General features: G+C 36.2%; 1 protein-coding gene across 7 annotated transcripts in view; it reads left to right on the forward strand.

Annotated features, from left to right (window-relative positions):
• The window catches only part of LOC133534038 (uncharacterized), a 36991-nt gene that overhangs the window by 9192 nt on the left and 14648 nt on the right, over positions 1–13151 (forward strand). For 2 of the 7 annotated variants that reach the window (XM_061873132.1, XM_061873130.1), the window contains exons 2-5: positions 434–502; positions 7164–7229; positions 8241–8306; positions 12512–12596. In XM_061873132.1, the coding sequence (XP_061729116.1) occupies positions 434–502; positions 7164–7229; positions 8241–8306; positions 12512–12596 (286 nt within the window). Of the gene's footprint in view, positions 1–433; positions 503–3617; positions 9870–10729; positions 12597–13151 lie in introns of those variants that run through there. The other 5 variants (XM_061873134.1, XM_061873133.1, XR_009801963.1 and 2 more) reach the window with 3 other exon arrangements.

A 13151-nucleotide genomic window follows, 5' to 3' on the forward strand; every position in this document is an offset into this window, starting at 1 on the left:
ATATCTTTTAGCACACGTCACGTGACCAAACTCGAAACGTCTTCGAAGATTCTGATGACGTCACAACTCTCGGATTGACACTGTTGACAGTTAGGCGATAAACAACAAATGACAAATGTCAGTTGACAGCTCGTATCTTCTACGTGTGTATGTAGTTATGTGTCAAACCGTAAACTGTGACGTCACACAATTTTCAAAGAGCGTTTTGGGCGCGAATGCATCCGTCAAAATATATTTTGTTAATTTAACATATTTAAAGCCGTTTTTAGTATAAAAGTCGAATTTTAGGGCAACTTTTAGTTAATATAGAACGTAATACAAGCGTTTCAAAAAATTGGAAACAACCCTATTAAAACTGCCACGAGAATTCCGACCTCTGGTCATCATCCCCACTGTTCCCCAGCGTGATTCTACTGGTGTCTCCTTGTTGCAGGCTATGTCCCGTCAGAACAGGATTCTCTAGACTCGTTCAGGATTTCATTCACTCCCATTAACTTTTTCGGTATGTTCGATCTCGTGTATGTCCAGTTCTTGACTGTTATTGACCATCGGTACACTTTCTTCAACTTTAAGAGGAAAGGAGACTGCTTTTCCTTTACAAACCTAGTCCCCATTTCCTCTCTGAATATTAACATTACCTTATAGGAAATATTACACACATGTATATCAACCACAGTTTTGCCCTGTCTTTTGATTTATTTATTATTTTTTGATAGAATGCATAGATCTTTTGAAAGGAAAGGAATGAAAATAAATGTGGGCAAGACGAAAGTAATGGTATTTGAAAAGGGAGAAAGTATGACAAACCGTGAAGTTTTGATTGGTCAAGAAAGAGTTGAACAAGTGAAAGAGTTTGTGTATCTGGGGACCTTGTTCACTAGGGACGGTAAACATGATGAAGACATTGAAAGGAGAGTGAATGCTGGAAATCGTGTGAATGGGGCACTCAACGCTTTTATGAGCAGCCAGAAGGTGTCGCAAAAAGCACGGTTGGCTGTGCATAGAGGGGTGTTGGTGCCTACACTTATGTATGGTAGCGAAAGTTGGGTATGGCAGAAGAAACATCAGAGCCAAGTGAATGCAGTGGAAATGAGAGCGTTGAGAAGTGTGTGTGGTGTAAAATTACAAGATAGAATTAGGAACAGTGTGATAAGGGAAAAGTGTGGACTGAACGAAGATGTAGTGACAAAAATTGAGAACGGTATGTTGAGATGGTTTGGACTAGGGCTCGCGGTCGGATCCGTGTTACGTTTACACGTTCCGAATACCCGTTTCCGAATAATAAGTAAACGGTTTTCTGGCCCGTTCCACACGTGTAATTAAGAAACGTATAATTAAGAGCCGTTTCCACGGATAAACGGGTATTCGAAGAAACGGATCTTATTTACCCGTGGCTCCGGAAACGTCCTTGACGAGTAGCAAAGGAACGGACCGGCGTACGTAAGAGCTACAAATTATTAGACAAAAGATTCATGACGTTTATGCCATATTTAACCTTATTCCGTGGTTCATAGAGTCGAAATTCAATAAACGGTTTATTTGCAAAACCGTTTTCTGAGCAGAGGGCCTACCGCGAACCACGTTCGACGTGTTGCCGCCCCGTCACACTTACGTAAAATTTTATAAGTGCGACAGAGAGGCAACACGACGAACGTGGTTCGCGGTAGGTCCTCTGTTAGTTTTTGCTTGCAATGTTTTAAGTTGCAATAAGTACGAGTAGAAAATTAGAAATACTGTATAGTGCTACCATAGTAGTATTTTATATAAAAGTTCAAATACTAAAACTTTATTGTTTATTATATAACTTGATAGCAATAAATATAAAGTGCTAGTAATAAAAAATAAAATCAATAAAGACTGTACACGATAAAATCTGCCAAGTGCTTGATCTGGTATTCTTTTTACCAACTGAACATTTTAAACAGTTATATTTTTAATAATCTGTAGATATAAGTCCTATTGGGGTATCTATGTGGTAAAAATTCAATCAATTGTCAATCATCTTACAATGTATGTGTGAGTTTTGTTGAATATACATTCGGTCAATATGAAATAGGTATATATTTTTATTTTTTAACTGACGTGAGCCTGACATCTTTGTCTTATTATAGTAAACCATGTAAAAATTATTAAATTATCATTTGTATAATGATCTGCCAATAATAAATGTACTTATAAATTGTATTGTAATTAATTTTGAATTTACGAAAAGTTTTACATATTATTATCATATAAAATGAACTTTATACGTTTAAGTGTACTAATAAATATAAGATGGCCCTTTTAGCTTAAAGCAATAAATGTCAAAATCAGAATTACCATAATGCGCAATGGTGGAGTCAATATAAATATTACTAAAAATCATAGACAACCTAACTATGTTTGTATTTTTATTATGTAATTCTTGTAGTCTTTAGTAGTTTGTGTCACAAGGGAGTAAAAAGACATATTTACGGCGTGGGTGTAAATTAAATCCTAAACGAAACGAAGAATTTTACAGTAAAACTCCAAGCCTAGCGAGGGACTCTAATCAAAGTGAGGGATTCAAATGTTAACAATCAAACTGGAAAAAAAAATCTAACATAAGACTCATACTGTTTTTCACATCGCCAATAGTCCGAGGCTGAAATGGTGCCTTTCATCTGAGTTAATTTTCACTCTCAACTCTAATTTTCATTTGGAATACAAGGAAAGTAAGATACATGTGTTTAAAAATATATAACTAAGTACATATTATTAACTTTTATAGTCTTTCTTGAGGGTACTTACTTAGGGTATCGTTATTTATAGAATAAGAAGTTAAATATCAGAATGGAAATTGTACAACAAATCCGTTTAAAATTAAAGTTTAATTGCTTATCGTAAAAAAAAACCAACTACGAAAAAAAGACGCTAGTGCAGAAACGTACATTTTCTGCACACTTCTTAGAAAAACAACGACCCACTTTCAAACCATGAGAAATGAAAAAGCCTTTTTAGGAATAGGTAATGTTATTTTTTTTTATAGGATCGGTCGAGTTCAGTAGGTAGATTAGATATAACAGAAGTCAAACAAAGGCTCAAAATTGACAATATTTACTAAAATTATTTACTTAATTCCATCGAATATCGTTTAAAACAAAAATGTATAAGTATATAAACAAATGATATCAATAGATTTCGTTAAATGTAGTGCATAATCAATAACAAACAATAACATAAATAGTTGTATTTCAAAAATAGGTCATCTTGGGGAACGTATGTAAAAAATATAGGTAATATCTTAGAACACAAAGTTTGGAAGGTTAATAAAAAAAAATTAATCATTAGTACGACTACGAGTAGACTACTTATTTAAATGATTACACAATAAAATTGAAATCAAAATGATATTCGTAAAAATTAAAAAATGCAATATCTTAAAACAATTATTAAAAAACAATCAAATGCTAGTATTAAGATTAATTTGAAAACAAATTACAATCAAATATATACCTAAGTAATAACATCTTGTAGCTCTCACTCTCGTCATAGAAAAATGCCTTTTAGTGTGGTGCGGCTACAAAACAATGGGATACATTTACTTTAATTTTTGCCGCTGCATCTGTTACAATTTTAATATATGCAGATATGTTTACCTTATTACAAGGACATAAAGCTCATAATTGGTTGTGACAGTTCTGATAATTGTTTGGGAACCTATTTGTTTTGGCGATATCGTACAATAGGGTCTTCGAAAAACAATACGTTCTAAGAATCTAGTGAATGGAACGCCACCGGGCGGCAAACTGAAAGTGTCCCAAGTGAATATGAATGATTGCCAATTTTGAGATCTATCTTAATGTATTAAACAATATAATCGAAAGGTAAGAAAGGTAGCATGAGTCTTTAAGGTTATCGCGTGAAATTCTTCGTTTCGAATGCCGCTTGTGTGTGTATTTTTTTTGCATCATTGGCAGATTTGTTGTTTTCGCATAGCAGTAAATTGATAAAAATAACCACAAAGTAATTAATAATTATTTTCTTAACTGTTATTTTTAACTAATATAGGTAGTATTTGTCTGAATACATATTCTTCACGAAACTATTACACCAGTATATATAAAATGTGTTTCTTTCATTGAAATATAATATGTAATGATATTAGGTTAAAAACAGTAATACTATAAAAATAAGATTCTAAACTAGGGCCGAATAGGTTTAAAATTAAAAATAATAGACAATATAGAATAGGGACACCTACTTCGATTTATATATAGTATAGTTGGCTAAATATGTAATATCCACCCAGTTAGAAACAATTAAAAAAAAATTTACGCCTAACAAATTCATCTGAAGTCAACATTCAATAGTAGACCTTGTAAGCATTGGCTCAAACTGTTTCGGATCCGTTCGGGCCGGTCTTAAGTACACGTTTAAACGGAGATACGTATCTGAGAAACGTTTCTTGGGAACGGTTCTTGGAGACGGATCCGGATCCCGGCGGTTCCGTTTAAACCGTGTTCTTAGCACCGCCGGGCTTAAGAACACGGGTATCCGTTTCGGCGTATAACACGGATACCGGGAGCCCTAGTTTGGACACGTGGAAAGAATGAGAGAAAGAAGGTTAACAAAGAGAGTGTATAAGGGAGAAGTAGAGGAGGGAGCTGGAAGGGGTAGACCTCGGCGGACTTTCTCTGATCAAATCGGGGAAATCCTGAAAGGCCAGGTCAAGAGCACCCTAAACCGGCGAGCGTGTATGAGGAATGTCATGAAAGTGAAGGAAGCGAAAGAGGTATGTCAGGATCGTAGCAAGTGGAAATCCGTGGTCTCTGCCTACCCCTTCGGGAAATAGGCGTGATTATATGTATGTATGTATGTTTTTGATAATTATAACAAAAGCGCTGGTGGCCTAGCGGTAAGAGCATGCGACTTGCAATCCGGAGCTCAAGAGTGCAAACCCCGGCTCGTACCAATGAGTTTTACGGAACTTATGTACGAAATGTCATTTGATATTTACAAGTCGTTTTTCGGTGAAGGAAAACATCGTGAGTAAACCGGACTAATCCCAACGAGGCCTAGTTTATCCTCTGGCTTGAAAGGTGAGATAGCAGTCGCTTTTGTAAACGCCAACTCTGGGGATTAATTGTCAAGCGGACCCCAGGCTCCCAAGAGCCGTGGCAAATGCCGGGACAACGCGAGGAAGAAGAAGATAATTATAACTATTATAAGAGTTAGGAGAATTTAAAAAATTGTATGGAATTGGCTTTTCGCTTCTAATTCAAATAATATTAATAAAATTGAAAAAATCAAACGAAGGGGCATTTTCTCTGACGCTTAGCACACTAGATTCGATTCGCATGTCGCTCCGATGATTGAGCGAGACAACGCTATGCGTGTATTATAGCGATATCCCGCTCGCACATCGGACCGACGTGCGAATCAGATCCAGTGTGTTAAGCGCCTATATCCTGGATTTAAATTGGGATCTGTGTTTGTGCGGAAAAGCGTCTCAGAGGTCTACTAAAGATCAATGTGTGTGGTGTCGCCTCTGAACCCCGTTGTCAATGTTTATGGTGTGTCCCGTGAACCCCGTTGTCAATTTGTGTGGTGTGTCCCCTGAAACCCGTTGTCAATGTTTATGGTGTGTGGTGTGTCCCCTGAACCCCGTTGTCAATGTTTATGGTGTGTGGTGTGTCCCCTGAACCCAGTTGTCAATGTTTATGGTGTGTCCCGTGAACCCCCTTGTCAATTTGTGCGGTGTGTCCCCTGAACCCCGTTGTCAATGTTTATGGTGTGTGGTGGGTCCCCTGAACCTAGTTGTCAATGTTTATGGTGTGTCCCGTGAACCCCCTTGTCAATTTGTGCGGTGTGTCCCCTGAACCCCGTTGTCAATGTTCATTGAAATGAAGGGTAGGGAACAACGTGTTGTGTGTACGTAATATATATAAATAACAAATAACATAAGTAGTTTTATGTCTTGTTTGTGTGTAATTATGTATGGGTATTGTGTGGTTTTGGTTGCAATTAAATATCATATGTCCTAAATTTCAAAACAACTTAGTCCCAGAATGCCTTTTAATATTAATTGTGCCCTTTTTTAAAATGGCCAAATGTCATAACGACTTTTTCAAAGTATCTTTCGTCAAATGACGAATTTCCGACGGACTTCTTTTTTTAAATATATTAAGTTTAGCTATATCTAAAATCCATTCTTAAAACCTTTATCGTATTAACAATATTATTTTAACGGTCGAATGGAACTAAAGATAATATCATATCATATGGGGTAAAATAGTACTCATTAATGCATGTTATATGAGATTCAGGTCATTTTGGGAATGTGCTTTTTTGAGAAAAAAGTTAGACTTTCTGAGATTCTGACATTTTAATATTATTCCGTTTCGATCTCCAGAAATTATGGTAAATGGGTGAAATGAAATTAAGGTGCAATGAAACCAAAGCATTGTGACACCACGTTGATTTGAACTTTAGACATTTTGAGAACGTTTTGAAAATGTGTTTTTTTTTATTTTTTTAAAGATGGTCATTCTGAGATGACTGCCAGACAAAAAACGGCGCACTACCCCAGAAACCGGTGGTCTATAGCTGCGTACAAAACAACCCGCCCAGCGGGTTGTCCGGCATCTGAACAAAGTTCACGAGCGCCCACCAGTGGGGTTCCCGGCAGTGAATGTGTTAAGGCTCTTACAGTAAAAAATACACATAGAACATGCATTTGTCACAATATGGAATATAATGTACAACTTTAGTCGGGTGACATTGTAATATTATGGTACCATCGAGCTGATCTGAGGATGGAGAAAGGAAGTGGAAATGTAAACTCCATGATGAAACAATGCAACCTAATTGTGTTTGGAGTTTTTAGAATTGCCTTGATGAGTATTAGTTGCCTGTGGAAAACAAATACAGATCAAAAATTAAAAATTTTGTCAAAAGAAGAAGAAGAACTTACCCTGTTAGTATGTTGGGGTGGGTCAAATCTTAGAAGATAATTTTGACCCACTTGCCGATTTCCGATTGAGCTGAAATTTTTCATTTATATGTAAATCGGATGATTATGCAATATTATTAGGACATGGAGCTGCTCTGATATATATATATTTTTTTTAATTTAAAGCGATAAAAACTTGTATTGAAAAATATTTTTTTGCCGAAAACTTATTGTGTTTATTTGTTAATAGGCGAGAATACATCGAAGGCGGGCCCGTCCGGTTTCAAGGCACCGAGACCTCCACCCACTGAAACCAGTAAGTAGGTCGAAATTATTTTCGTGGTCCTGTTTTGGATTTGGACGACTCTGTCACGCTTGTATTTCTGTATTTTATCAAATAAATACAAAAGACAAGTGCTATTGCATGTCTTTTTGACTGTAGATTACATTTACCACGAGAAAAATTAATATCTAAATTTCATCTCATACAAAAAGTCACATTTTTCGGGGACGAAAAATAAGACAACGTAAATGTAAAAGTGCCCCTGTGACCTATTTGCTGAATAAATGTTTGATATTTGATATTTGAACGAAAAAATTTTTGACCCAGTTGTAGTAGAAATACAAATGTATTTGACATAAAAACACAGAAACAACAATGTGATCAAGATGATAGTGGACAACCGATTTTTACATAATCTGTACCCCTAGTGTAAATTTATTCGATAGCGTGACGTGACGTACGCGTTTGCGTTAAGTCTCAGCGGGACGTTTTGGAAACTCAAAATCCCATACAAAATGAGACTTAACGCAAACGCGTACGTCATGTTTCACTATCGAATAAATGTACACTAGGGGCTCTGTTGTATCATTCACAAGTTTTTTTATATAACTCACCTTGTTAGTATGTGTTTATGCGGGTCAAATCTCGAAAGCTAAATTTGACCCACTTCCCGGTTTTCGATTGAGCTGAAAATTTGCATACATAATTATGTAAGTCGGGTGACAATGCAATATTATGGTACCATCGAGCTGATCTGATGATGGAGACAGTGACGTGGCCATAGGAACTCTGTGATAAAACAACGCAACCTAAATGTTTTTGGGGTTTCCAGAATTGTCTCGATGAGTATTAGTTGCCTGTGCAAAAAAAGTACAGTCAGCGATAATAGCTTGTACAATAAAAAAATATTTTTTCCAAAAACTCATTTCAATTTCAATAACTGATTTCTAAAAGTATGGTTTAGAAGGAATACATAGAAGGTGTACAGCATATTCTGCCGGCATGTATCGGCGTAGAAATATTTTACATATGTTTTTGATTCAGTTGCAGCGCCGCCGAGTTCGCGTCGCGCGTCGCTAGAATCCATCGATCTATTTCTCGCTGTCAAAGGTATTGTCATGTCAAAATTATATCTTTAAATCTAGTAATTTTTCTGCTAAATACATCAAACAGACAGAAGTTTTTGTGGCAAAACCGAGTGCTTGAGAAAATGAAACATCGACAAATAATAACATCATAGATTAATAATTAAAGTATGTAAATTCTACTTGATGTAATTTATCGGGAAATTTCAAGAATGAAAATCAATTACAAATCCGACTATATTTTATGAGTATTTATTACGTATATTAAGTATCTTAAAATAAAAACGTACAGTGCAAATAAAATAAGAAAACTACCAATGGGTGTATCAAAGAAGATATCGAACGTGTTGTGTATTTCGCGGTAGCTATTTTATTTTATTTTATTAGCCTATTTGTGTGTCCCACTGCTGGGCAAAGGCCTCCCCTCTAGCTTTCCAATCCTCCCTGTGCTGAGCAAGGTCCCGCCAGTCCCGCTGAAACGCATCCAAGTCGTCCCGCCATCTTTTTCTCGGTCTGCCTCTGCCACGACTACAGCGGGGATGCCAGCTAGTGGCTATTTTAGTCCATCTGTCATCATTTATCCGGCAGACATGTCCAGCCCAGTCCCACTTAAGCCTGGCGGTCTTCATCCCAACATCGACGACACGGGTTTTGGAGCAAAGCTCTGTGTTCCTCACCCTGTCAGATCTTCGGATACCCAGGATACTCCGCTCCATTGTCCTTTGACAAACCTTGAGCCGTGATTTTTGCGCCTCAGTTAATGACTAGTTTTGGGCACAATAGGTGAGGATGGGTAAGATTAAGTCGACGAGCTTGCGCTTTAGTGCAATTGGGAGTTTACCTTTCATGAGTTCCTTCATAGACCAAAAGCTCCGCCAGGCGTTTTCGATCCTTCTATCAATCCTCCTGATCCTTCCTCCTTGATCTTCTTCCTGATCTTGTCCTGGCGATCTGTGAAGGAGACTATCTGGCCTAGATAAGTATACTCGTCGACATATTGCAAAATGTTCCCATCCACCGTCACCTCGTGCTTCTTGCTGTTGGTCATTAAATGGGTTTTAGATTGGTTCATCGTCAGACCGATTTTTGTATCATGTTAAAAATATCTATAACGCTAAGGTAACATCGATAATAGACATGTCGATATTTGATTTTTTTTCAATTGCTTTATTTTGCCACAATAACTTCTATGTCTATACACACTATCGTTAACCAAATCTGTCGCGTCGTCACTTGTTAGGGTTCCGTAGCCAAATGGCAAAAAACGGAACCCTTATAGATTCGTCATGTCCGTCTGTCTGTCCGATTCTTTCACAGCCACTTTTTTCCGAAACTATAAGAGCTGTACTGTTCAAACTTGGTAAGTAGATGTATTCTATGAACCGCATTAGGATGTTTACACAAAAATAGAAAAAAAACAATAAATTTTAGGGGTTCCCCATACTTAGAACTGAAACTCAAAAAATCTTTTTTCATCAAACCCATACGTGTGGGGTATCTATGGATAGGTCTTCAAAAATGATATTGAGGTTTCTTATATCATTTTTCTCTAAAATGAATAGTTTGCGCGAGAGACACTTCCAAAGTGGTAAAATGTGTGTCCCCCCCCCCCCGTAACTTCTAAAATAACAGAATGAAAAATCTAAAAAAAATATATGATATACATTGCCATGTAAACTTCCACCGAAAATTGGTTTGAACGAGATCTAGTAAGTAGTTTTTTTTTAATACGTCATGAAATAAAAATAAAAAATTTTTTTCATCATACCCATACGTGTAGGGTATCTATGGATAGGTCTTCAAAAATGATATTAATGTTTCTAATATCATTTTTTTCTAAACTGAATAGTTTGCGCGAGAGAACCTTCCAAAGTGAAAAAAGTGTGTCCCCCCCCCTGTAACTTCTAAAATAACAGAATGAAAAATCTAAAAAAAATATATGATATACATTGCCATGTAAACTTCCACCGAAAATTGGTTTGAACGAGATCTAGTAAGTAGTTTTTTTTTTAATACGTCATGAAATAAAAATAAAAAAATTTTTTTCATCATACCCATACGTGTGGGGTATCTATGGATAGGTCTTCAAAAATGATATTAATGTTTCTAATATCATTTTTTTCTAAACTGAATAGTTTGCGCGAGAGAACCTTCCAAAGTGAAAAAAAGTGTGTCCCCCCCCCTGTAACTTCTAAAATAACAGAATGAAAAATCTAAAAAAAATATATGATATACATTACCATGCAAACTTCCACCGAAAATTGTTTTGAACGAGATCTAGTGAGTAGTTTTTTTTTAATACGTCATAAAATTTTAAAAAAATTTTTTTCATCAAACATATACGTGTAAGGTATCTATGGATAGGTCTTCAAAAATGATAGTTAGGTTCCTAATATCATTTTTTTCTAAACTGAATAGTTTGCGCGAGAGACACTTCCAAAGTGGTAGGTAAAATGTGTGTCCAAAGTGGTAAAATGTTGAACAAGATCTAGTAAGAAGATTTTTTTTTTAATACGTCTTAAATTGTACGGAACCCTTCATGCGCGAGTCCGACTCGCACTTGGCCGCTTTTTTTTTACCCGAGATTCGCTCATTAGGGTTCCGTAGCCAAATGGCAGAAAACGGAACCCTTATAGATTCGTCATGTCCGTCTGTCTGTCCAATAATAATAATAATAAATTATTTATTCACGACCAACTTGGATCATTATTATGTGTTAGTGACAATTTTTATCTTAATGCTAATGTTAATATATACATATGTATTTAATTATAGCAAACTATAGCCACTTTTTTTTTAGGGTTCCGTCGTCAACTAGGAACCCTTATAGTTTCGCCATGTCCGTCTGTCTGTCCGAGGCTTTGTTAGTGCTAGAAAGCTACAATTCGGCATGAATAAATTAATAAATCCGACAGTCGTACAATAAAATCTAAATTTATTTTTGTATACCTACAGTGTACAGTATTGATGGAAAGATCTTTCAAAACTAATAGGGATTTTGAACAAACACTTTTTGATAAAATGAATATGAAAGAAAAAAAATCCTTCCCCCCTGTAAGTTTTGAACCATAGGTCTAAAAATATGAAACAAATCGTAGAAATAGAAAACTATAGCGGACATGATCAGTTTAGCTGTTAAATTATCGTGAAAAGTCTTCTTCATGGTATAAAGACGTATAAAGCGCTGCAAAGTACTCCCTTATATATACATCCATTTAAGATACTTACTAATAGCTCCCGTTTAGCCTATTCTGACAGAATGGTAACTACGGAACCCTACACTGAGCACGTTCTTTAGTCGTATACCTCGAAATCAAAAAATCCTTGTAGCTTTTCACCTATTCGCGTTTCACCGTGATAGCGTATTTTGCTGTAGCGTGTAATATCGGTGGTGTATTTTGTTACTCGCATATATTTTTAATAGATTTTTACAACGGTAGCAAATTTTAATGTAGAATGTATTATCAATAGCCTATTTAGTTAGCCGCAAATATTTTCAATAGATGTTTACAACAGTAGCTAATTTTGATGTAGCGTGTATTATCAATAGCCTATTTAGTTATCCGCAAATATTTTCAATAGATGTTTACAACAGTAGCTAATTTTGATGTAGCGTGTATTATCAATAGCCTATTTAGTTTTCCGCAAAAAAAATTGTTGCATTTTACCTGGGTCGCATATTGTTGTACTGTATTGTATTAATCGTAAAAAAAATTGGCTATATCACTGGGATACAATAAAAATACGGTCGCTTATTGACCTCATTGTTACAGCAATACATTAACTAGCTTTGGAGAATTTGTTATTTAGGAAATCTACCTCTAAGGTTACATATAACACACTCAAAACCAGGAGATAAACTACAAGTGCGAAATGCATTTACAAAACAAATCTATAGAGGTATAGTGCTTAAAGGAAATGTCGCGATATGTAATAACGCATTATAAACAAATATCTATCGAGGTGAAAAGCGACTACAGTGAAGAAAGGCAGGGAAGTAAATATACTATGAATCTTATACACCATTGTAAATGGCGACCAGAAATCATGCTACAAAAAAAAATCTGTTCAGAAATTATGAGATCGCGGCGAAACGCGAATAGGTGAAAAGCTACAAGGAATTTTTGATTTCGAGGTATACGACTAACAAACGACTGAGCATGACCATTTTATTTTGTTCAAAGTTAGACTACACGGTATAAATCGGTGTTCACTGATTCTACTCCACAGAGGAAGTGGAAAACTCTGGCAGACCCTGCGGTATGGTCGAGGTGTTCGCCCCCTCATACCCGCCATCGCCGGTCCCCTCCAACGGGTATGGTCATACTACCCTCATTTGCTAATAAAAATTTAACCTATGATGTACGGAATAGAATTGATTTTGCCATGCACGTTACAATAGTTATTTGTTTTACAAGGGGGCAAAGTTGTTGTTTAACCGCTCGTGCTAATATTGATACCCGAGCAAGCGAAGAGGGTGGTTAGAGTAGCGCTACCTCGTTTCACGCAAAATAGGCACAATGGTTGTCGATTTGCGGAAAATGCCCAGAAGCACTAACTAACTAAGCGAAAGATTCCAAAATTAAACCACGAGCGTAGCGAGTCGTTCGAGAAGTGGAATCTTTGCGAGGGTTTCAATGCACGAGGGTTAAACAAACTTTGCCTCCGGGTGAAACACAATTTTTCAACACACCAACACGAGGAAACTACTAACTATGAAATACGAAAAAATTCAAATGAAATGAAATCCAAATGAACGTAATAAAAAATCGTCATTTAAAAGTCAATTCTACCAGCAAACATAAGGAAACAATTCAAAATTTGCATCCGATTACTTTGCCCCACATGTGGATAAAATGCAACTTTCTCA

Source organism: Cydia pomonella, unplaced genomic scaffold, assembly GCF_033807575.1.
Source record: "Cydia pomonella isolate Wapato2018A unplaced genomic scaffold, ilCydPomo1 PGA_scaffold_45, whole genome shotgun sequence".
Lineage (NCBI taxonomy): Eukaryota > Metazoa > Arthropoda > Insecta > Lepidoptera > Tortricidae > Cydia > Cydia pomonella.